General features: G+C 39.6%; 1 protein-coding gene across 1 annotated transcript in view; it reads right to left on the bottom strand.

Moving 5' to 3' along the window:
- TTC17 (tetratricopeptide repeat domain 17) overlaps positions 1–21588 on the bottom strand; it is a 128210-nt gene that overhangs the window by 12008 nt on the left and 94614 nt on the right. Inside the window, 2 exon segments of the mRNA XM_030331057.1 lie at positions 18522–18605; positions 19740–19899. Coding sequence (XP_030186917.1) covers positions 18522–18605; positions 19740–19899 — 244 coding nt within the window.

Raw genomic sequence — 21588 nt, 5'->3', positions numbered from 1 at the left:
ACACACCACACACACACACACACCACACACACAAAGCTTAAATCAGAAGAAGTCTAAGTTGGATGTTTTAGTAAAAATATAGGACGCTTATAGCTTAGTACTGAGGGTAAAACAGTATATTTCTTATATAGTAAGATATGGGTAAGACCTTACTATGGGTAAGATAGCATATTTTGAGAACTTGGTACTTTTTAAAATTTTTTAAATTTATTATTATATTTTTTTTTTAATTTTTTTTTAACGTTTTATTTATTTTTGAGACAGAGAGAGACAGAGCATGAACGGGGGAGGGGCAGAGAGAGAGGGAGACACAGAATCGGAAACAGGCTCCAGGCTCTGAGCCATCAGCCCAGAGCCCGACGGGGCTCGAACTCACGGACCGCGAGATTGTGACCTGGCTGAAGTCGGACGCTTAACCGACTACGCCACCCAGGCGCCCCTATTATTATTTTTTAATTTACGTCCTAGTTAGCATATAGCGCGATAATGATTTCAGGAGTAGAATCCAGTGATTCATCTCCTACATAGAATACCCCATGCTCATCCCAACAAGTGTTCTTCTTAATGCCCCTTGCCTGTTTAGCCCTTCCCCCGACCTGCAACCCTTCCAGCTACCCTCAGTTTGTTCTCTATATTTTAAGTCTCTTATGTTTTGTCCCCCTCCCTGTTTTTATATTATTTTTGCTTCCCTTCCCTTATGTTCATCTTAAATTCCACATATGAGTGAAGTCATGATATTTGTCTTTCTCTCACTAATTTTGCTTAGCATAATACACTCTAGTTCCATCCACATTGTTGCAAATGACAGGATTTCATTCTTCTTGATTGCCAAGTAATACTCTATTGTATATATACCACATCTTCTTTATCCATTCATCCATCAATGGACATTTGGGCTCTTTCCATACTTTGGCTACTATTGATAGTGCTGCTGTAAACACTGGGGTGCATGTGCCCCTTCGAAACAGCACACCTGTGTCCCTTGGATAAATACCTAGTAGTCCAATTGCTGGGTCGTAGGGTAGTTCTATTTTTACTTTTTGAGGAACCTCCATACTGTTTTCCAGAGTGGCTGTACCAGTTTGCATTCCCACCAGCAGTGCAAAAGAGATCCTCTTTCTTCACTCCTCACCAACATCTGTCATTGCTGCCTGAGTTGTTAGTCATTCTGATAGATGTGAGGTGGTATCTCAGTGAAGTTTTGATTTGTATTTCCTGATGATGAGTGAAGTTGAGCACTTTTTCATGTGTCTGTTAGCCATCTGGATGTCTTCTTTGGGAAAGTATCTATTCATGACTTCTGCCCATTTCTTAACTGGGTTATTCGGTTTTTGGGTGTTGAGTTTGAGAAGTTCTTTATAGATGTTGGACACTAACCCTTTATCAGATATGTCATTTGTAAATGTCTTCCCCCATTCCACCGTTGCCTTTTAATTTGTGCATTGTCTCCTTAGCCGTGCAGAAGTTTTTTTTATCTTGATGAAGTCCCATTAGTTCATTTTGCTTTTGTTTCCCTTGCCTACAGAGACATGTTGAGTAAGAAGTTGCTGCAGTTGAAGTCAAAGAGGTTTTTGCCTGCTTTCACCTCTAGGATTTTGATGGCTTCCTGTATTGTGTTTAGGTCTTTCATCCATTTTGAGTTTATTTTGTGTATGGTGCAAGACAGTGATCCAGGTTCATTCTTCTGCATGTCACTGTCCAGTTTTCCCAACATCATTTGCTGAAGAGACGGTCTTTTTTCCATTGTAAATTCTTTCTTGCTCTGTCAAAAATTAGTTGGCCATATGTTTGTGGGTCCATTACTGGGTTCTCTATTCTGTTCCACTGATCTATGTGCCTGTTTTTGTGCCAGTACCATACTGTATTGATGATTACAGCTTAGTAATACAGCTTAAAGTCTGAAACTGTGATGCCTCCAGCTTTAGTTTGCTTTTTCAGGATTGCTTTGGCTATTCAGGGTCTTATGCTGGTTCCATACAAAGTTTAGGATTGTTTGTTCTAGCTCTGTGAAGAATGCTGGTGTTATTTTGATAGAGATTGCACTGAATATGTAGATTGCTTTGGGTAGTATCACCATTTTAAAAGCATTTGTTCTTCCAATCCATGAGCATGGAATATTTTTCTACTTTTTGTGTCTTATTCAACTTCTAATAAGCTTCCCATACTTTTTCAGTGTATAGATTTTTCACCTCTTTGGTTAGGTTTATTCATAGGTATTTTATGGTTTTTGGTGCACTTGTAAATAGGATCAATTCCTTGATTTCTCTTTCTGATGTTCATTATTGGTTGATAGAAATGCAACTGACTTCTGTACATTGATTTTTATATCCTGCAACTTTGCTGAATTCACGGATCAGTTCTAGCAGGTTTTTTGGTGGATCTTTTGGGTTTTCCATTGAGAGTATCATGTCATTTGCAAAGAGTGAAAGTTTGACTTCCTCCTTGCTGATTTGGATGTCTTTTATTTCTTTGTGTTGTCTGATTACTGAGGTTAGGACTTATACTACTATGTTGAATAACAATGAGACCTCGGTTCTACAAGGTCGATAAATCAACAGCTGATTCTGATAGCATAAGTGAGTCATGTAAACACTCTGTGCAGTTCTGCTTTCACAATAATAAATAAATGTTAGAGTGCAACAAAAAGGATGGAGCTAGAGTATACTGTGCTAAGCAAAATAAGAAAGAGAAAGACAAATACCATATAATTTCAATCGTATGTGGAATTTCAGAAACAAAACAAAAGAGCAAAGGGAAAAGAAAAGAGGGAGAGAAGCAAATCAAGCAATAGACTCTGAACTATAGAGACAAAGTGATGGTTACCAGAGGGGAGGTGGGTGGGAAGATGGGGAAAATAGGTGTTGAGTATTAAGGAGGGCACTTGTTGCAATGAGCTCTAGGTGATGCATGCAAGTGTTGAATCACTGCGTTGTACACCTGAAACTAATACTATATTATAAGTTAACTAGCTGGAATTTAAATAAAAACTTAAAAAAAAAGAACTTGAAAATGCAAGAATCAAAAACTGAGAGAAGACAAATTGAGAATTATAGTTGTAGATTTCAACATGCTTCTCAATAACTGATAGAAGAATTACAAAAAGATCAGTAAAGATAAAGAAGACACAAACAATATTATCAAACAACTTGACCTAAATGACATTTCTAGCATACTCGAACAGTAGTATTCTTTTCTGATGCACATGGAACATTTACCAAGAGATCATATTGTGGGTCATACAACAAGTCTGAATAAGTTAAAAAGAATTTAAGTCATACAAACTATGTTCATTTACTGCAATGGGATTAAATTAGAAATCAATTAAAGAAAGAGATCTGGAAAATGCCCAATAGTTGGACACCCAAAGAACATACTAACTTACAGATCAGAGAGAAATTAGGAGGAAAATTATAAACTATGTAAAACTGAATGAAAATGAAATATGACAAAATTTGTGATGTGCAGCTAAAGCAGACACCTACATTAGAAAAGCAAGGGCTCAAACCAATAACCTAAGCTTCCACATCAAGAAACTAAAAAAACCCCAGCAAATTAAATCCTAAGCAAGCAGAAGACAGGAAATAATACAGAACAGACATCAATGAAAGAGAAAAAAAAACAACAGAGAAAAATCAATGGCTCCAAAACCTTGAGTTCTTGGTTCTTTGAGAAGATCAATAAAATTGATAAATTTCTAGTCAGTCTGATCAGGAAAAAAAAAAAAGAGAAAAGACACTAAGTACCAATATCAGACAGAATTAAGAGAAGTATGTTACTACAGATCCCACAAATACTAAGAAAATGAGAAAAAAATATTACGAACATCTTTATGCCCATAAATTCAACTTAGATGAAGTGGAAAAATTTCTTTAAGGACACAACTAATAAAACTCACTCAAGAGAGGGGCGCCTGGGTGGCGCAGTCGGTTAAGCGTCCGACTTCAGCCAGGTCACGATCTCGCGGTCCGTGAGTTTGAGCCCCGCGTCGGGCTCTGGGCTGATGGCTCAGAGCCTGGAGCCTGTTTCCGATTCTGTGTCTCCCTCTCTCTCTGCCCCTCCCCCGTTCATGCTCTGTCTCTCTCTGTCCCAAAAATAAATAAACGTTGAAAAAAAAAATTAAAAAAAAAAAAACTCACTCAAGAGATAATTGAATACTTTTACTAAAGAGATTGAATTTGTTAGAAATCTCTCACAAATAATCCTGGCCGAGATGGTTTCACTGCTGAATTCTATCAAATATTTAAGGAAGAAATAATAGCACTTCTCTATAAACTGTTCTGGAAAAATGAGGAGAAGGGAGCACTTCCCAATTCATTATACAAAGTCATTATTAACCTAAGAACAAAATTAAACAAAGTATTACAAGCAAAGAAAACCACAGATTAACACACTTCATGAATACAGATTCTGACACTGATTGGCTCATCAATAGTGGAGAAAGGTATTTATGCTGGTATTTGTCAATTTCTTTCAGTAGAGCAATCTTTTTTTGCTTTATGTATTTTGAGGTTATTGGGTATGCTAAGTTTAGAATTGCTATTATCTTTCTGGTGAACTAAATCTTTTATCATTAGTCATTTCCTCTACCCCTAATAATTTTTTGTTTTGAAATATGTTTTTTTCAGGTAATTAATGTATCTACTCACTTTTGATTAGTATGTATCCGGTATATCTTTTCCCATTTTTGCAACATTTATGTTTTAGGTATGGCTCTTATTAAAACATGTAGCTCCTTTAAAAATTTCCAATTTGACATTATTGTGACTGTTCCATTACAGATTTTAAGATTGTTTACTTCTTGGATTCTATTGGTTCTTATCAATTTTTTTGTTGCTCTTGTTCTGATTCTTTATTGCGCTTTTTCTCCTCCATTTTGTCATTTCTTGCATAAGTTTTTTTTTTTTTTTTTTTTTGGTCCTCCCCTTTCTACCTTCATAATTTTATCCTCACAGGTTTGGGATTTGTGCATTCTTTTTAACAGTTAACCATAAATCTTCACTCTATTTAACTTAAAGTCCAAGCAATATATTAACTCACTCCTCAACATTAAGAGAGCCTTTGAACATCTTGACTCTGGTTACTCCACCTTCAAAGGTATGTTCTATTTTGTCCAGTATTTTAGTTCAGTCATTTCTCTTAAAATCCCACAAATTATCCTTTTCTACAGACAGTGTCTGTCTGGGTTTGCATGCCTACATCATTTTATTTGCTTAGCAAATCTTTTGCCTGAGACAATCCTTCTTTGGCTTTCATACAGAGAAGTTCCCTGAGGTAGGACTCTTGGTAGTAAACTATTACCAGTTTTTTATTTTGAAATACCTTTCTTATTCTATCACTGTAAGGCACACAATTCTAGGGGGGCACAGTATCCTTTCAAAACTATCATCTGGGGGCGCCTGGGTGGCTCAGTCGGTTCAGTATCTGACTCTTGATTTTGGCTCAGGTCATGATCTCACGGCTCGTGAGTTCAAGCCCTGTGTCAGGCTCTATGCTGGTGGTGTAGAGTCTACTTGGGATTCTCTCTTCCTCTCTGTCTGCCCCTCTCCCTCACACTCTTTCTCTCTCAAAATAAATACACAAACTTAAAAAAAAAAAACCTATCATCTGGCTTAGAATGTTGCTATGACAGGCTGTCATTTGAAACATCATTCCTCTGTATGGCAGATATCTCTGTCTAAATTGTTTTTCACTGATGTATCCCAAGCACTTAAAAAGTATTTGGCACACAGTGGGACTTTACTACATATTTTTTGAATGAATAAATTCATGCACGCATGCTGTGATACATATGAAGTGATCAGATGTAAATGCCAAATTTTATAGCCTGCTTTGTGGTACTGTGACTGGAACTCTGCAAACCGTATTTCTCCTTTGCTAGAGGCTTGTTAGGTTCTGCAGATGTGCACACTGGGAAATTGGCAGGCAAGAGGGAGAAAGGACTTTTTCTTCCTGTTTGCGTGTTGCTCCCATCAGTGTCATTTTAGCAGCAGCAGCACTTTGCACTTGAAGACCCAGCCTCACTACACGCCTTCACAGTCGGGCTGTGCTCCCTCTTCAGAAGCAGAAGCTCCACTTGCCAGAATTCCTGTGAACTCCTAGATTTTGGAAAACCTCACTGCCTGCCTGGGAGCCAGGCCCAGCAGTTGGTATCTCTGGCTTACCCCAGGAGGTGTTTCCTTTTTTCTTTTTCACCCTTCCACAAAAACGTAATCAATTCTCTAAATTAAATTGGCTCTTCTGAAATACCTAATGTCGTTTCCAGTTTCCTGACAGTACCCTGACTGAAATACATTTAAAAAAAAATTTTTTTTAATGTTTTATTTATTTTTGACACAGAGAGAGACAGAGCATGAAGGGGGGAGGGGCAGAGAGAGAAGGAGACACCGAATTGGAAGCAGGCTCCAGGCTCCGAGCCATCAGCCCAGAGCCCGACGCGGGGCTCGAACCCACGGACAGCGAGATCGTGACCTGAGCTGAAGTTGGATGCTCAACCGACTGCGCCACCCAGGCGCCCCTGAAATACATTTTTTTAAGATGATCTTTGCCTTTGCTGTTTTACTATATATAATGTAGCTGTGCATGGATGTCTTTTATTTATCCAGCTTGGAATACAGCATTATTTCCTGAATCTGCTGATTCACTCATCTTCCTGTCTCTGTAATATTTTAGGTAATTTTTTACACAAAGCTTGCAATTCACTGGTTATTTAATGGTATCTAATTCACTCGAGTATTTGACCTAAATAAGTATATTTTTAGTTTAGGGTTTTTCAACTTATACAAACTCATTTCTGATACGCTGTTTGCTCCCATTATGAGATAACATTCTTAAAAGTTTTTTTTTTTTTAAGGTTTATTCATTTATTTTGAGAGAGAAAGAAGCACAAGCAGGGGAGGGACAGAGAGAGGAGAGAAGGAATACCAAGGGGACTCTGCACCGTAAGTGTGGAGCCTGACATGGGGTTCAAACTCATGAACCCCGAGATCGTGACCTGAGCTGAAGGTGGACGCTTACTGACTAAGCCACCCAGGTGCCCCTAAATGCTTTATAATGAAAAATTTCAAATAAAATACAATGTAGAACTTCCATGCACTCGCCTATCAGCCAGCTTCAACGCTTATCAACTCACGGCCACTCTTTATTTCATCTAAACCCTCATCCATATTAATTCGAAGGAAATCCCTGACTTCATATAACTTCATCAGTAAATTTTCCAGTGTGTACCTCTTAAAAACCACATTTAAATATAAGACTAATAAAGTTCACCTAAAATACTGAAAATTATTTTTTAAGATCATCAGCTTGTACTCCTATTTCCCCTGGTTGTCTTACAAAAGTGCATTTTGCTTTTATAGTTTGAATCATAATCTAAATAAAGTCCATATGTTGCAACTGGTTAATGTGTTCGTTAAATCTCTTTCGATCTCTAGGGTTCATCTTCATCTAATTTTTAAAATTTTTGAAGAAGAAGTAGGGTTATTTATCCTGTAGTTTCCCACTGACTGGACTCTGCTGATTGTATCCTCAAGGACCCATTTAACATGCTCCTTTGTCTCCTGTATTTCCCAGTAGTTGGCAGTTAGAGGCTTGACTGGATTCAGATTTGAGTTACTGGGGAGGGAATGGGGGCAAAACATTTCACAGGTGGTAACATGAACTTCCAATGCTACCCACATACCGTCTATCTGTGAATTGAGTAGCCAGTGATGTTCACTGCCATAAATTAATTAGGAGCAGCAAAACTGTAATATTCTAATTTGATAGTTTACTAGTTAGAATATTCCTATAAAAAGACTTTTTCTCATCAATTAATCATTTACCCCAAAGTATAGTTCACTTAGAAGGGAAGGAAATATGCTTATTACTTTCTTTTTACTTTAAAAAAACAAGCTGTTCCCATGCATTGTCTAAGACAAAATCCTCCTGGTGAATTCAGGAGTTTAGATATAGTTTAATAAACGTGATGTGTCTCATCTACTGCAGTTGCTTTGTTGATTTTTGCTGCTCAAAGTGCTGCGTTCCATCTTTGGCCAACAGGAGATACACATTCCAGCTGGTTCTGAGTCTTCGGACACAACCTTTGTTGACTATGGGAGCTTCTTTGCTTTCCCTGACTTGGTAGAAGCCATTTCTCCAAGGAATTCTGGTTCCTTTTAGTAGAAAATGGTATCTAAAGATCAATATGTAGGTACAAAGTGTGCTTACTACTACTGGGTTACTCAATGATATTAGTCTTTTCAGCAAATAAAGTTAGGAAATGTGCAAATATACAAAAAAGTCTTGCTAGTATTTCTAATTCACGACTACAGATGTTTACTTAACATGACTACAGATGTTCACACTTTTATGTCCTTCCCCCAAATCCAAGCTCCAGTTCTCAACATCACCAACAAAATTACTCATTTATCTTGCATTGCATACACCTACAATCTCAGGACAATATCAATATTATTAACAAATGTATTACTGAAAACGGAATAAGGTTTTCTTTTGTGTTTAGGGTAAATCCCATTAGGGAGGTAGTCAAATAATGGGTCTTTTAAAGTCACTTGGGATAGTTTCTCTTGATGTGGTTATACTACCAACTGAATACATAGTTGGGCTCACTTAATTTTACTTTTAATTAGGAATTGCCTTATTAAAATCTGTTTTGTAATTATACAAAATATTTGTTTCCAAAGTCATATTGAAAAGACAATGTAGATTCAAGGAAATCTAGCTTCATGCTCAGTCTTTCCAATCCTATTTCCACCTTCCTTCTATGGAAAACCATTGAAAAGTATTTTTAAAAGTTACTCTTCCATTTTAAAATATCTGCATACATCCCCCACCTCACCATTATTTAAAAAGCAAAATAGTAATTGAAGATACGATTTTTTCCACTTTTTTTTTTCTTTTTCACTGCCTATATCCTGGAGATTATTTCACAGAGATTTAACAGAAATTGTCTTTGGGGCACCTGGGTGCCTCAGTCAGTTAAGCATCTGACTCTTGATTTTGGCGCAGGTCATAATCTCACAGTTGTGTGATCGAGCCCCACATTGGACTCCACGCTGAGTGTGGAGCCTACTTAAGATTCTCTCTCCCTCTGCCCCTTCCTGCTTTGCATGCATACACGTGCTCTTCCTCGAAAGAAAGAAAGAAAGAAAGAAAAAGAAAGAAAGAAAGAAAGAAAAAGAAAGAAAGAAAGAAAGAAGAAAGAAGAAAAGAAAGAAAAGAAAAGGAAGGAAGGAAGGAAGAAAGAATTGTCTTCATTATTTTTGACAGCTGTAGAAGACTCCATTGTGTGGATGTTCACACCCAATAAACATCCACAGAGGACTTTTTATTCATTCAGTCTCCTTCTGCTGGGCATTTGGGTTGTGCCAGTCTGCTATTACAAATGAGGCTATAATCAAGAGCCTTATCATAGGCATTTTTGTATACATTTTTTTTGCCAGTGTACTTTTAGAAAAGATTCCCAAAAGCTGGCTACATAGGTAAATGAATGTATAATTTTGCTAGATACAATTGTCTCTCCATAAAGGTATTCCATTTTGCATTTCCACCAGCAATGTATGCATGGCCATACCAATTTCCCCACAGTCTCACTGAGTCTATCAAACTTCTGGATTTCTGCCAATGTCATGGCAAGAAATATCTCACTGTAGTTTTAACTTGTTCTTTTCTTTTTCTTTTTTGAGACAGAAACATAGATCATTGATTTTCAGTCTTTTTTATTTTTTTAACTAATATATCCATTTAAGGGCTATAAACTTCCCTCAAGCACTGCTTTAGCTGCATCCCACAAGTTTTGATATGCTTTGTTACCATTCATTTCAAAACATTTTCTAATTTTGCTTGGGCTTTCTTCACTGACCCATGGGTTACGTAAAGGTGTACTGCTTAATGTCACCAAAATAGCTGAGGATTTTCCATCTATTCTTTTATTTGTTTGTTTTTTTAGTTATACTGAGAGAGAGAGAGAGAGAGGGCAAAGAGAGAGAGAATCCCAGGCGGGCTCTACACCATCAGTGCAGTGCCTGATGTGGGGCTTGACCCACAAACTATGAGATTATGACCTGAGCTGAAACCAAAGAGTTAAATGGACACTTGACCAACTGAGCCACCCAGGTGCCCCTGATCTTTATTTTTTTTTTAACTTAATTCAATTATGTTTAGAAAATATGCTCTAAATTATTTCAATATTTTAAATTTTAATTGAGGCTTAATTTATAACTCAGCTTATGACCAACATGGTAAATGATCCATATGCATTTTTTAAAATTTTTTTAAGTAGGCTCCATCCCAATGTGGGGCTGAAACTCATGAACCTGAGATCAAGAGTCTCATTCTATACCAACTAAGCCAACCAGGTGCCTGGTCCACATGCATTTTTTAAAATGAGAATTCTGGAGCGCCTGGGGGCTCAGTTGATTAAGTGTCTGCCTCTTGATTTTGGCTCAGGTCATGATCTCACAGTTTGTGAGCTTAAGCCCTGCATTGGGTTCTGTGCTGACAGTGTAGAGCTGCTTGGGATTCTCTCTCTCTCTCTCTCTCTCTCTCTCTGCCTCTCCCCCGGTCTCCCTCTCTCTCTCAAAATAAGTATTTAAAAAAATGAGAATTCTGTCACAATTTAATGTAAATTAAATATAATAATATATATATATTATACTGCCTCAGATTTGTTTATTAAATAAATTATATAAATATATTGGGTCAAATTTGTTTATTAGCAAGATGGTCTATTTTTAATTTTTTTGTCTGCTCAGTTCTACCACCTACTGAGAGGGAGGTTGAAGTCTGTTATGATTGTAGACTCATCTGTTTCTCCATTTAGATCTGCCAGTGTTTAATGCTTGTCTTATATAACTTGAAATTATGCTACTGGTTACACATACAGTTTCTATATTCCTGGTGGACTGACCACTTTATCATTATGAATTGCTTTTATCTGTAGCAATGATTCTTGCCTTAAATTCTACATTGTCTGATGATAGTGTAGTTATACCAGCATTTTTTCCATCTTTCAATTTCAACCATTTCATATATAAAGCTATTACTTGTTAAAAAATAAAATAAAAAATATTTAAAAAGTGTGCTACTTGTGAATAGCACATAATTGCGTTCAATATTTTAACCCAGTTTGATGTTAGTACTCTAGTTGGAATACGTAGTCCTTTTGTACTTACCATGATTACTGACACACCAGGCTTATCTTTATCACTTTACTATTTATATTTTATTTTATGCATTTTTACATTTTACATATAATAGATTTCTATTTTATATTCCTTTTGTCTTCCTTTCTTGCTTCTTCATTGATCAAATGTTTTTTATTGTTCCATTTTCTTAACTATATATTCTTTAACTGTTCTTTTAACAATTAGCCTAAAATTGCAATATGCATCTTGAATTGCTCCAGACTAAAAATATAAATTCTTACTTTAATTTTACTACTTTCCTGATAATGCTAAAACCTAACACCCTGCCCATGTGTATTCATGGGAAACTAATCTCATGTTAACCTTTTAGCTGTGTTCCCCTGGACACCTAATAAGGTACAATGCCAGCCATGTTACCAGGCAACATGGTTATGGCAAAGATGACATGACTAAACTGCAGCAGACTAGGAGGACTATGACCTTTCCTGAGTGTGTTGTTTCTTGTCCCTTGTGGGAACTCTTGGACTCTAGGCGCACAAGACTATTGCAAAAGATACTGATTCCTATGTGCAACTTGAGAGTTCTAAGCCAGAGTTGTTCCCATATTCACTCATGTGGTCTTAATTCTTTATCCCTGAGCTATCACCTAGGGGAAGGGGCAGATAACTGTCCCCGAGACTGCTGCCAGAAAGCTATGGGGACTCGGAAAAACACACAAAGAGCTGCACTGCTGGCTTATTGGGTTTCCTATTCTGCCCTCCTGAGTGAAGGCAAGACTGTAAGTGCCCTATTGAGTTGTGCGGGCATAAAATATTTATCTAACTGGCTCTAAATCCCCTGGCAGTGGGTACTGCAGAATGGACTTTCATATCCTTGGTTCAATATGGCCAAGGCACTGTGACATAAAAGAATGTCCAGGGAGATGCAGATGAAACTGAGATGAAACTGAAGCCTCAGGGGGGCCAACTTTCCCAGAGTCTGATGGCAAAAGTCTGATATTGTGAGGGGTGCCTGGGTGGCTCAGTCGGTTAAGCGTCTGACTCCTGATCTCAGCTCAGGTCTTGATCTCGGTGAGTTCAAGCCCTGTGTGGAGCCCACTTAAGAAAAGAAAAAAAAAATTGACATTGTGTGATAGGGGATAAATCTTTCCCTTGTGGGACTAGATAAAAGCTGGAGACAAACTTATGCTGACAGAAACTGCCCACCCCCCCTTCCCACTGTCCATGAAATGGAACTGAACAGAAGCACAGCTGGAAGTGGGCTGGCTGGCAAGAATGACACTGTCTTGGGGTAGTTGGTGCAGCTAGGTGAAACTAGGCATTGATACCTGGCAGGGGGTGGGAAGGAGATACGAGCTTGACTCCGTGTTTGTGACTGGGGCTGGACTAGACATGAGGGTGGAGCAGTGGGGTTGGCTCTTCTCCACAGATCTAATCAGCATGACATGGCGCCCACAGGCCCCTAGCTGGGGAAGCAGGGGACATAAGTGGGAGAACTACTCTGCACCAGGGCACAGGTCAGAAAGGGCTATGTGGCAACCTGGCACACAAACTGGCTGCACTGGCAATGGCAGCTGCGTGGTGCACATCTGGGGTGGCAGAGGCTTCTGAGTATCACAGTGGGAGCGACCTCGGCTACAACCTGGGCAGTGTTCCGAGAGTTGTGACAGTGCATACAGATTCAATCCTAAAATGGGGACTGACCTATGTCATCTGCTAACACTCAGTGATAACTAATGGCAATGTAAACTAACTCCCTAAGGGGAGAGTATAGATGGGCTTTTGAAGAAATAACAAAGGATAATGACTATTCTAAAAGTTAAAGCAAAGAGGATATGGAGATGCTTGTTCTTCTGTGAATGATAAATAGAAAAGGGGCATTCTGCTTTGTCATTGCTGCCATTTTCTAAGGCAGTGGTTTCAAAATGTGATATTCATACCAGGAGTATCACCCAGGAGCTTTCTAGAAATGTACATCCTCAGGTGATCCTAGTCGCACTAAATCAGGAAGCTCAGCAATGAGGTGATTCTAATGTACCCTAAAGTCTGAGAGTTATTTATTTAAGTTAGTAACTCAAGGTCATGGACATTGGTCTGTGAGCCACAATGGAAGTGGTTACTAGATCAACCTTCTAGCTCTATTTCCCTGAAAACCTAATAAAGGGGGAATGTTAGCCATTACCAGGCAAGAGCTTTTAGTAAAAATGACCTCAGTTGGTAAATTGTATGTGGACTAGGAGGACTGGAAATAAACTATAAACACCTCATGGAAAGCCAGTTTGGAGCTTCCGAGTGCGTGGTTCTTATAAATAGCTATGCTCTTTCCAGGACTCTGTGTTCAAGGGGCTATCACAAAAGATACTGGTTTTCATATGGAATTTGGGACATCTAAGCCAGGATAATTCCCACAATACATCAACTGACTTGTTCCCTTGCATCTGAACTGTAACCTGGCAGGAAAGGGTAGTGGGCAGAGAATGGTCCCTGGCCTAAGGGAGGGCTCACTCTGGAGGTACACGACTAACACTGTTATAGTTTCCTATCAGAAGATACTACTGTTATTTTGTACAGTCATACCCATTTGTATTTAATATTTACACTTTCTCTTGCTCTTTGTTCTTTCCTGTTTGCATCTGGGATAGTTTTCTTTCTGCCTGAAGAAATTCCTCTAGTGAGTTTTAGTGCAAGTCTGTTGGTAACGTACATCTCTCAGTTTCTGGTGGTCTAAAATCTTTATTTAACCTTCATTTTTAAAAATAGATTTTATTTACATAGAGAGAAAGCTCAGATCTTAAGTAAAACGTTCATTTTGACTACTAAACACAGAGAAAATTTCCAACACTACAGAAAGTCCTTTCAAGCTGCTTCTCAGTCATCCCCTTCCCACCAAAAGCCACCACTGACTTATTTTTATCACCATAGGTGAGTTTTGCCTGTTCTAAAATTTCATATAGTTGGGATCATACACTATGCACTTTTTTGTGTCCAATTTCTTTTATTAGCATAAAATGAATTTAAGATTCATCAATATGGATGTTGGATCTTTCTTTTTTTTTTTATTTTTTTTTATTTTTTCAACGTTTATTTATTTTTGGGAGAGAGACAGAGCATGAACGGGCAAGGGGCAGAGAGAGGGAGACACAGAATCGGAAACAGGCTCCAGGCTCCGAGCCGTCAGCCCAGAGCCTGACGCGGGGCTCGAACTCACGGACCGCGAGATCGTGACCTGGCTGAAGTCGGACGCTTAACCGACTGCGCCACCCAGGCGCCCCTGTTGGATCTTTCTTGATGAATCCATTAGTATAATTAATATCCACTGTGTAAATACACCATTGTTCATCCATTCTATTGGTTGGCACATCATTGTTTTTGGCTGTTATGAATAAATCTGTGAATATTTTTTAACAAGCATTTTGTGGACATATACATTCGTGTTTCTTTAATAAACATCTAGTGGTAAAGTTCCTGGATCGTATATGCTTAACTTTTTAAAAGACTACCAAATGATCTTGAAAATGACTGTACTATGTTATATTCCAATGAGCAACATAAGAGAGTTCTGGTTGCTCTATACCATCTTCAACATTTGTCATTACTGATCTTTTTCATTTTAGGCCTTTCTTTTCTAAATGTTTATTTACTTTTGAGAGAGAGAGAGAGAGAAACAGAGTGCAAGTGGCAGAGGAGCAGAGAGAGAAGGAGACACAGAATCCGAAGCAGGCTCCAGGCTGTTAGCACAGCGCCTGATGCAGGGCTCAAACTCACAAACCATGAGATCATGACCTGAGCTGAAGTCAGGTGCCTAACCAACTGAGCCACCCAGGCATCCCTCATTTTAGGCTTTCTAATGCTAGTAGTGCTTCCTGCTTCAAACTTGATTTTTTTCTTTTCATTTAAAACCCCAAAAATTTTTTTAAAGTTTTAGTTTTTTGAGAGAGAGAGGAGGCAGTGTGCGAGCAGGGCAGGTACAGAGAGAGAGGGAGACACAGAATCCAAAGCTCTAGGCTGTGAGCTGTGAGCACAGAGCCCAATGTGGGGCTCAAACTCACCAATGCAAGATAATGACCTGAGCTGAAGTTGGATGTTCAACCAACTGAGCCGCCAAAGCTCCCCATACTATTTTTTTGATAAGAGGGCAGCTATATCACCTGTCTTTTAGCTTTTTTTTTTGTTTGCATGGTATATTATTTTCCATCTTTACACTTCAACACTTTTGTACCTAAAATTTAAAGTGCTTCTCTTATAAGCTGTCTATAGCTGGATTAAAAAAAACCATTCCATACTAAATGCTCAAATTATATAATCTTTTTTGCTTAACTACGGATATACTTGGGTCTATACTTACTATTTACCATTTGTGTCTACTTTTATGTGCCTCTCCTTTTCTGACTTTCTATAGATTAATCAAATGTTTTCTATTATTCTATTTCCCATCTATTAAATTACATTTTCAAACCACTGTTAGTAGTTAGCCTAGAGCCTAAAACTGCATTCTTACTTATCACAGACCAATGCAAATTATTACTTTTAGTACTTGGCTGATACCAATTAAACCTTAGAACATTTAAACTCCATTTCCATCGCTCCCATAATTTGTTATTGTTACCATGGATTTCAGTTATATAGAAAAGTAAAGCGCCTCAGGGTTTTAGGGTTATTATTTTGTACAGCTACCGGTTATTATTTTGTGCAGCTACCGTCCTGGTGTTCTTCCTTCCTTCTTGCATGTCGATATTTCTAACTGGGATATTTTCCTGAGAACTTTCTTTAATTATTATTTCAGTGCAGGCCCACTGGTGCCAAATTCTCTGAGTTTTTGTCTCTTCCGTTTCTTCCTTAATATCGGAAGGATGTTTTTGCTGGTATAAAATTCAAGGCTTGCAGTTTTTTCCCTCTAGTTTTAAACATGTTGTTACACTGGCTTCTGGATTCTACCATCCCTGGGGAGATGCTGTCAGTCTCGTTGCTCCTCTGGAGGGACCCATGGTGCTTTAAAGGCAGGCTGTGCGCTCTCTGTCACTGCTAGCAGAGGAAGGACGTTCCCCTGCCTTTGATTTTGAGCAGGCCCTACACCTGCTTGGAGAGAAGTGGTGCCACAGCAGTTCTGTTTCCCTGAACAGGCTCTAAGAGGCCTGTGTGCGTCTGCTCTCAGCCTTGTGGAGTGCTGAGCCCCCTTGCAAAAAGGCCCATCTACCCAGCTGGAGAGACTGTGCCCCAGCTATTCCAACCACTCCAGCTGATGGATCAGACACATGAGTAGAACCTTCTGGTGGTCAGCCCCAGATGAGTCTCCACATGTCTTGCAGTTGCATGAACGACTCCAAGTGAGACCAGAAGAAATACCCAGCTGAGTCCAGCTCAGACTACACAATCATGAGCAAAAAGTTTTGTTTAAAGCCAGTAGATTTTGGGGTGGTCTCTGAGGTAGAAATGGGTAACTGAAATAGTGTCTGGTATCCAGAATGGAGTGTTGCCATAACAGAAACTCAGAGCCTATGGCGTTAGCTCTGGGAATGGGTTGAGTACGTCTGCTTAGCGCAGCAGTGAGACTGGACAAGCATGGAGGCCATCGCTGTTGGAGGCTGGAGAAGGGGCAGGCTCATCTACTGGCAAAACAAATGGTGAGGCTGTTTCTTGGAATATAAATAAAATACCTCACAGAGTTGTGGATCTGGCTAGGAAGACTTCCAAGGATAATACTGAAAAGGACAAAGAGTTTTTGAAAAATCCTCTATAGTAAGATATTAAAAGAGAGAACTTAAACAAGAAACAGTACAGTTTTCAAGCAGAATTTAGAAAAAAATGCTTTCATGCTGGGACTTGCAGGGTTAGAAAATGAAACTTTCTCAATTGCCAGCTTCTCCAATCAGCATGAGGTTTTAAAGAACCTAAAAAAAATAAATAATTAAAAATCCAGAATGTTACCAGTGAAACTATGGCCTCAGGGTCAAGCTCAAATCAAAAGCATGGCAGTAGGACCCTTTGTTACTCCTGCCTCAGAAGGATGTTAAGTCTAGATGTAAGCCTCAGAAGACTCTCTCGGACAAAAGGCGTCTAGAAGTCTTAAGAGTATTTATGTCCTGGGCTCATATTCAAGGTAGACAGGAACTTCTTTTTTTTTTTTTTTTTTTTTTTTTTTGGTCATCTATCATTCAACATTTATTTATTTTTTTGGGACAGAGAGAGACAGAGCATGAACGGGGGGGAGAGAGAGAGGGAGACACAGAATCGGAAGCAGGCTCCAGGCTCTGAGCCATCAGCCCAGAGCCTGACGCGGGGCTCGAACTCACGGACCGCGAGATCGTGACCTGGCTGAAGTCGGACGCTTAACCGACTGCGCCACCCAGGCGCCCCGGTAGATAGGAACTTCTTGAAGAGATTTGAAGTGTGGGTTCTGTGTGATGGAGTGACTTACAATGTGAAGGTCTACAAAGTTGTTTTAAAGGCGTTGCGCCAGTCTGGACTAAAAGGGAGAAAGATGGGGGGAAGCAAGCCGACATTGCTCTTTGGCTGCAAACAGAGGCCTTCCTTATGGAAAAGGACACACTGCTCAGAGAGAAGGGTCAAGAGCTGAGAAAGAGATTAGGGAACCAAACCCAGAAAACCAAAATGGGTCATAATCAAGGAATATTCCTTGTAATGCATGTAATCAGGGGAACTGGTGACATATGGCCAGGTGGGTTTCAGAATCGAGAGGGAACAGCGACTGCAATGCCTTTCCCATTTCCTCTCTTTAAAACTGATGCGATTGCCCTATTCCTACCATACTTTAGTGTAATGCTGGAAGCGGGGTTGATTCTCTCAATCACTATACTACCACTTTAACATTATATGGAGAGACACCTAACCACAAAGTAATTAATTTTAATTAAAAAAACTCCTCTTCACATAAATATCACACAGAAACAGATGAATGGTCTTAGAAACTCTGTTAATATTCTGCAGGCTCTACGAAAATGTAGTTTTGCAGATATTTTGTTTCATGGTTTCAAGAGAAGAAGATATTTAAAGTTGTGTTTCCCATCCACAATCTGGAATGCCAAATATTCTTCACCACCAGAAGAACACCTGACTTCTATCATCTACCGAGATTCCATGGCTCCCAGTACCACCACCTCTATGTACCCGTGCTGGAGTAAAGGAGACAAAACGGATAAGGTAGGCTTCACCACAGAAGGTAAGCAAAGCAGCAAAAAGAGTACCAACCAAGTGATGGAAAAAGTAATGGAAACATTCAGTGTGGGATTATTTCACGTTGTCCCTTTAGCTGGTGAGTGCTGGGTAACTAACAGAAGAGGTGAGAGCCACTTGGTGACAAATAATCTAGGAAAGTTAGAAGGTGGGCAGCAGTTTCCAGCTTTCCTACAGGGTGACTTACCTTTTCCAAAACTTTGGCAATTCGGGTGCCGATTTGTTCAAGTGACTGCTGTGGATATTGGTCTTTGCCAAGATTTTGCAATACCTGGTGTAGGGGAAAATGGCAGGTTACAGCAACAAAAAGGAGCAGGATCTAGGTGATACTGTTGATGCTGAGTTGGGCACTACAGCACGAAACCAAACTGTTGCTCTGGGGTACACGCTGCGGCCCTGCTGGTAAGGCATTTTATGGAAGACGTATGTAAATCACTGTACTGTTCCTTATTCCCCTCCCACTTAACAGAAACTACAGACATGTATAGCACATTCATTACAGCAACGCTGGAAAACAGTAAATAAAGAAAAAACTGTCTATAATTCTGTCACCCAGGGGCAACCACTGTTAGTATCTTTTTTTAAAAATTTTTAAAAAATATTTTTTTTTATTTTTGAGACAGTAAGACATAGAGCATGAGCAGGGGAGGGGCAGAGAGAGAAGGGAGACACAGAATCTAAAGCAGGCTCCAGGCTTGGAGCTGTCAGCATAGAGCCCGACACGGGGCTTGAACTCACAAGCCGTGAGATCATGACCTGAGCTGAAGTCGGACGCCCAACCGACTGAGCCACCCAGGTGCCCCTTAATATCTTTATATGTATCTTTCAGATATTTTTCTGAAATAACATGTGTATGCACATATTACATCTCTCGCAGAATATAGGGTCATACTGCACATTGCCATCCACATTGTCGCATAGTCTGGAGATTCCTTCATGCCAGTAAATGTATTTCTACATTTTTCTTGGCAGCTCCACTGTATACTATCTTATATCTATATAACATTTCTTTAACAAATCCTCTATTCTTGGACATTTGTGCTATGTCTCTTCTTGGTGTACTGTTTGCTAGGTATATGATGGCTGTACTCGCCTTCCTTTCCTTCTTGAGAATGCCAGCAGGAGAATAAGCTGACCTTAACATTTCTTACAAAAGCCTCTCTCTGGTGGCAAGCAGAATGTTTCCTACCTCGAAGAATAAATCAGAATTAACATCTCCTGGTCATTAAAAAAAAAGGTATTAGCTCAATTCCAGGGCCTGAAAGAAATCAGGCGTGGCCTAAAGCCACCCAGATGACAGCCGGCTAAAAAAAGGCAAAAAAATATGGCCTGGCCACTGAGTTTTCTGCTGTCATAATTGTGGGGCCAAAAACTACAGATGGGCTGAAGAGAGCTGAGCACTCACCTCTGTTAACTGGCTCTCACCCGTGTAGTGCAGGCTGGCCCGGTTGGAGACCCCCTGCAAGTGGTCCAGGGTGTGCATGCTCGTAGGAAGATTGCCATTGCAAAGAGGCTCCATCGCTGGCTGCTGTATTGGAGTGGCAAAGTCTATGTGTTCTGTGATGCTGAAAAAGGGAGATACCACATTAGCCAGGGAAAATCTGAGTGGGTGGGGAGCAAGAGTATTAATCAGCTGATTGTAACTTCAATGTGTTACCCGGACTTTCTGGAACCACAGAATCTCAGACTGAAGAGACCTCAGAAGTCTGATCTCTCATTTTACAGGTGCAAGGACTCCAGTGCTCGGCAATAGGAGCAGTGTTGGAATCTGAGTCCTAAACTCCGTTGATTTCCCTATCTACTCAAGCTGTGTCCTTTCTACGGACCATAGCGTCTGGTTTGGTCACCGCCATTGGCCACTTTTTCTCCTGGGGAAGTTTTAAACCAGACAGGTTTTATTCTGGGATTTCTTTTTTCAGGATATAGACAGCGACAATTGCCTGCAAGTGGTTCCTTTTATTTTCTCTTTATGCACAGAAGCATATCCCACAGAAAAAGTTACCTAACGTTCAGATAGTAAATTTTACACAGATAAAACTGTTCAATGTATAAATGCACAAGATGTACCTCCCTTTGTAGTCCCAAAGTGGTCATTTTCCTAACAGGCTAAATGTTATACGTTATCATGTATATGCTGATATGGCAAGTTGGCATTCCCAAATTTTATTTCTAGCTATTTAAAAGGTTTAATACATATTAGGCAAACACTCATTCATTATTTATTCAGGGTCTACTACATGTCACACCAGAGCTATAATAATTGACAAGACGTACCCAATCCCTGTTGTTATGGTGTTCGTGGTCTCACGAGTGACTGAATTATTACAGATGTTACAGAAGATGAAACATGGTACAATGTCAGTATGCAACAGGGGGTTAATATTTCTTCTCTGCTGATGGAGGAAGGAGCTGGTTAGTGCAAGATTCCCTGAGGAAGATTTAAGTCAAGCCCAGGAGGATGAGTGTGAACGAATCATGCAGGAAGAAGGTGGTGAGAACATCACCACATGCAAAGGGACACCATGTGTGAAGGGCCTGACAAGAGGGAGGGTGGAGTTGAGGATGGAAAGACATGTAGCAGCAGATCACCAAGGGCTTTGCAAAGAATGGTAAAGAGCAGTAAGAAGTTACTAGAGCATTTTAAGAATTATTTGACTTGTCTTTGAGGAAGGATTCTGTACAGATTACCGTAGAGAGAAGGGGCTGAACAGAGTCAAGAGTGAATAAAGCCCAAAGACCAGCTAGTAGGCTACCGAGTGAATCCAAGTGGAGATGACAGTGATCTCGTTTAAAGGGGCAGCAATGGAGATAGAGAAAAGCTGATGGCTTTGAAAAATACTCAGAAGGTGAAAGTGGTAAGAATGGGTAATAGACTGGATCCGAGGGTGAAGGGAGAGGAATGGTTAAGGATGACTCCCAGGTTTCTGGCTTAAGCACTGCTGGAGCTATTTACTAAGAATAAGAAACAGAAAACACACAGAACAATGGTTTTTTGCAAGGAGAGTGGACAAGAAAATTATGAGTTTGGTTTTCTTAAGCTTGTGGTGTCTCAGAGGTATCTAGGCAGAGGGGACAGGTAGACAACTGGGTAAATCCCTATGGATTGAGGAATGTGAAGAAAAATCAGGTCTGGATATTCCAATTCAAGAGCGGTCAATAATTGGTGGTGACAGAAGTTCTGTGAGTATGTCAGTCTGACCAGGAGAGATTCTAAGAAAAGAAGGCTTAGAGGCAAATGTTGGGGAACTCCAACA

Source organism: Lynx canadensis, chromosome D1 (genome assembly GCF_007474595.2).
Source record: "Lynx canadensis isolate LIC74 chromosome D1, mLynCan4.pri.v2, whole genome shotgun sequence".
Taxonomy (NCBI): domain Eukaryota; kingdom Metazoa; phylum Chordata; class Mammalia; order Carnivora; family Felidae; genus Lynx; species Lynx canadensis.
This window is presented reverse-complemented; position numbering and strand designations above follow the sequence as displayed.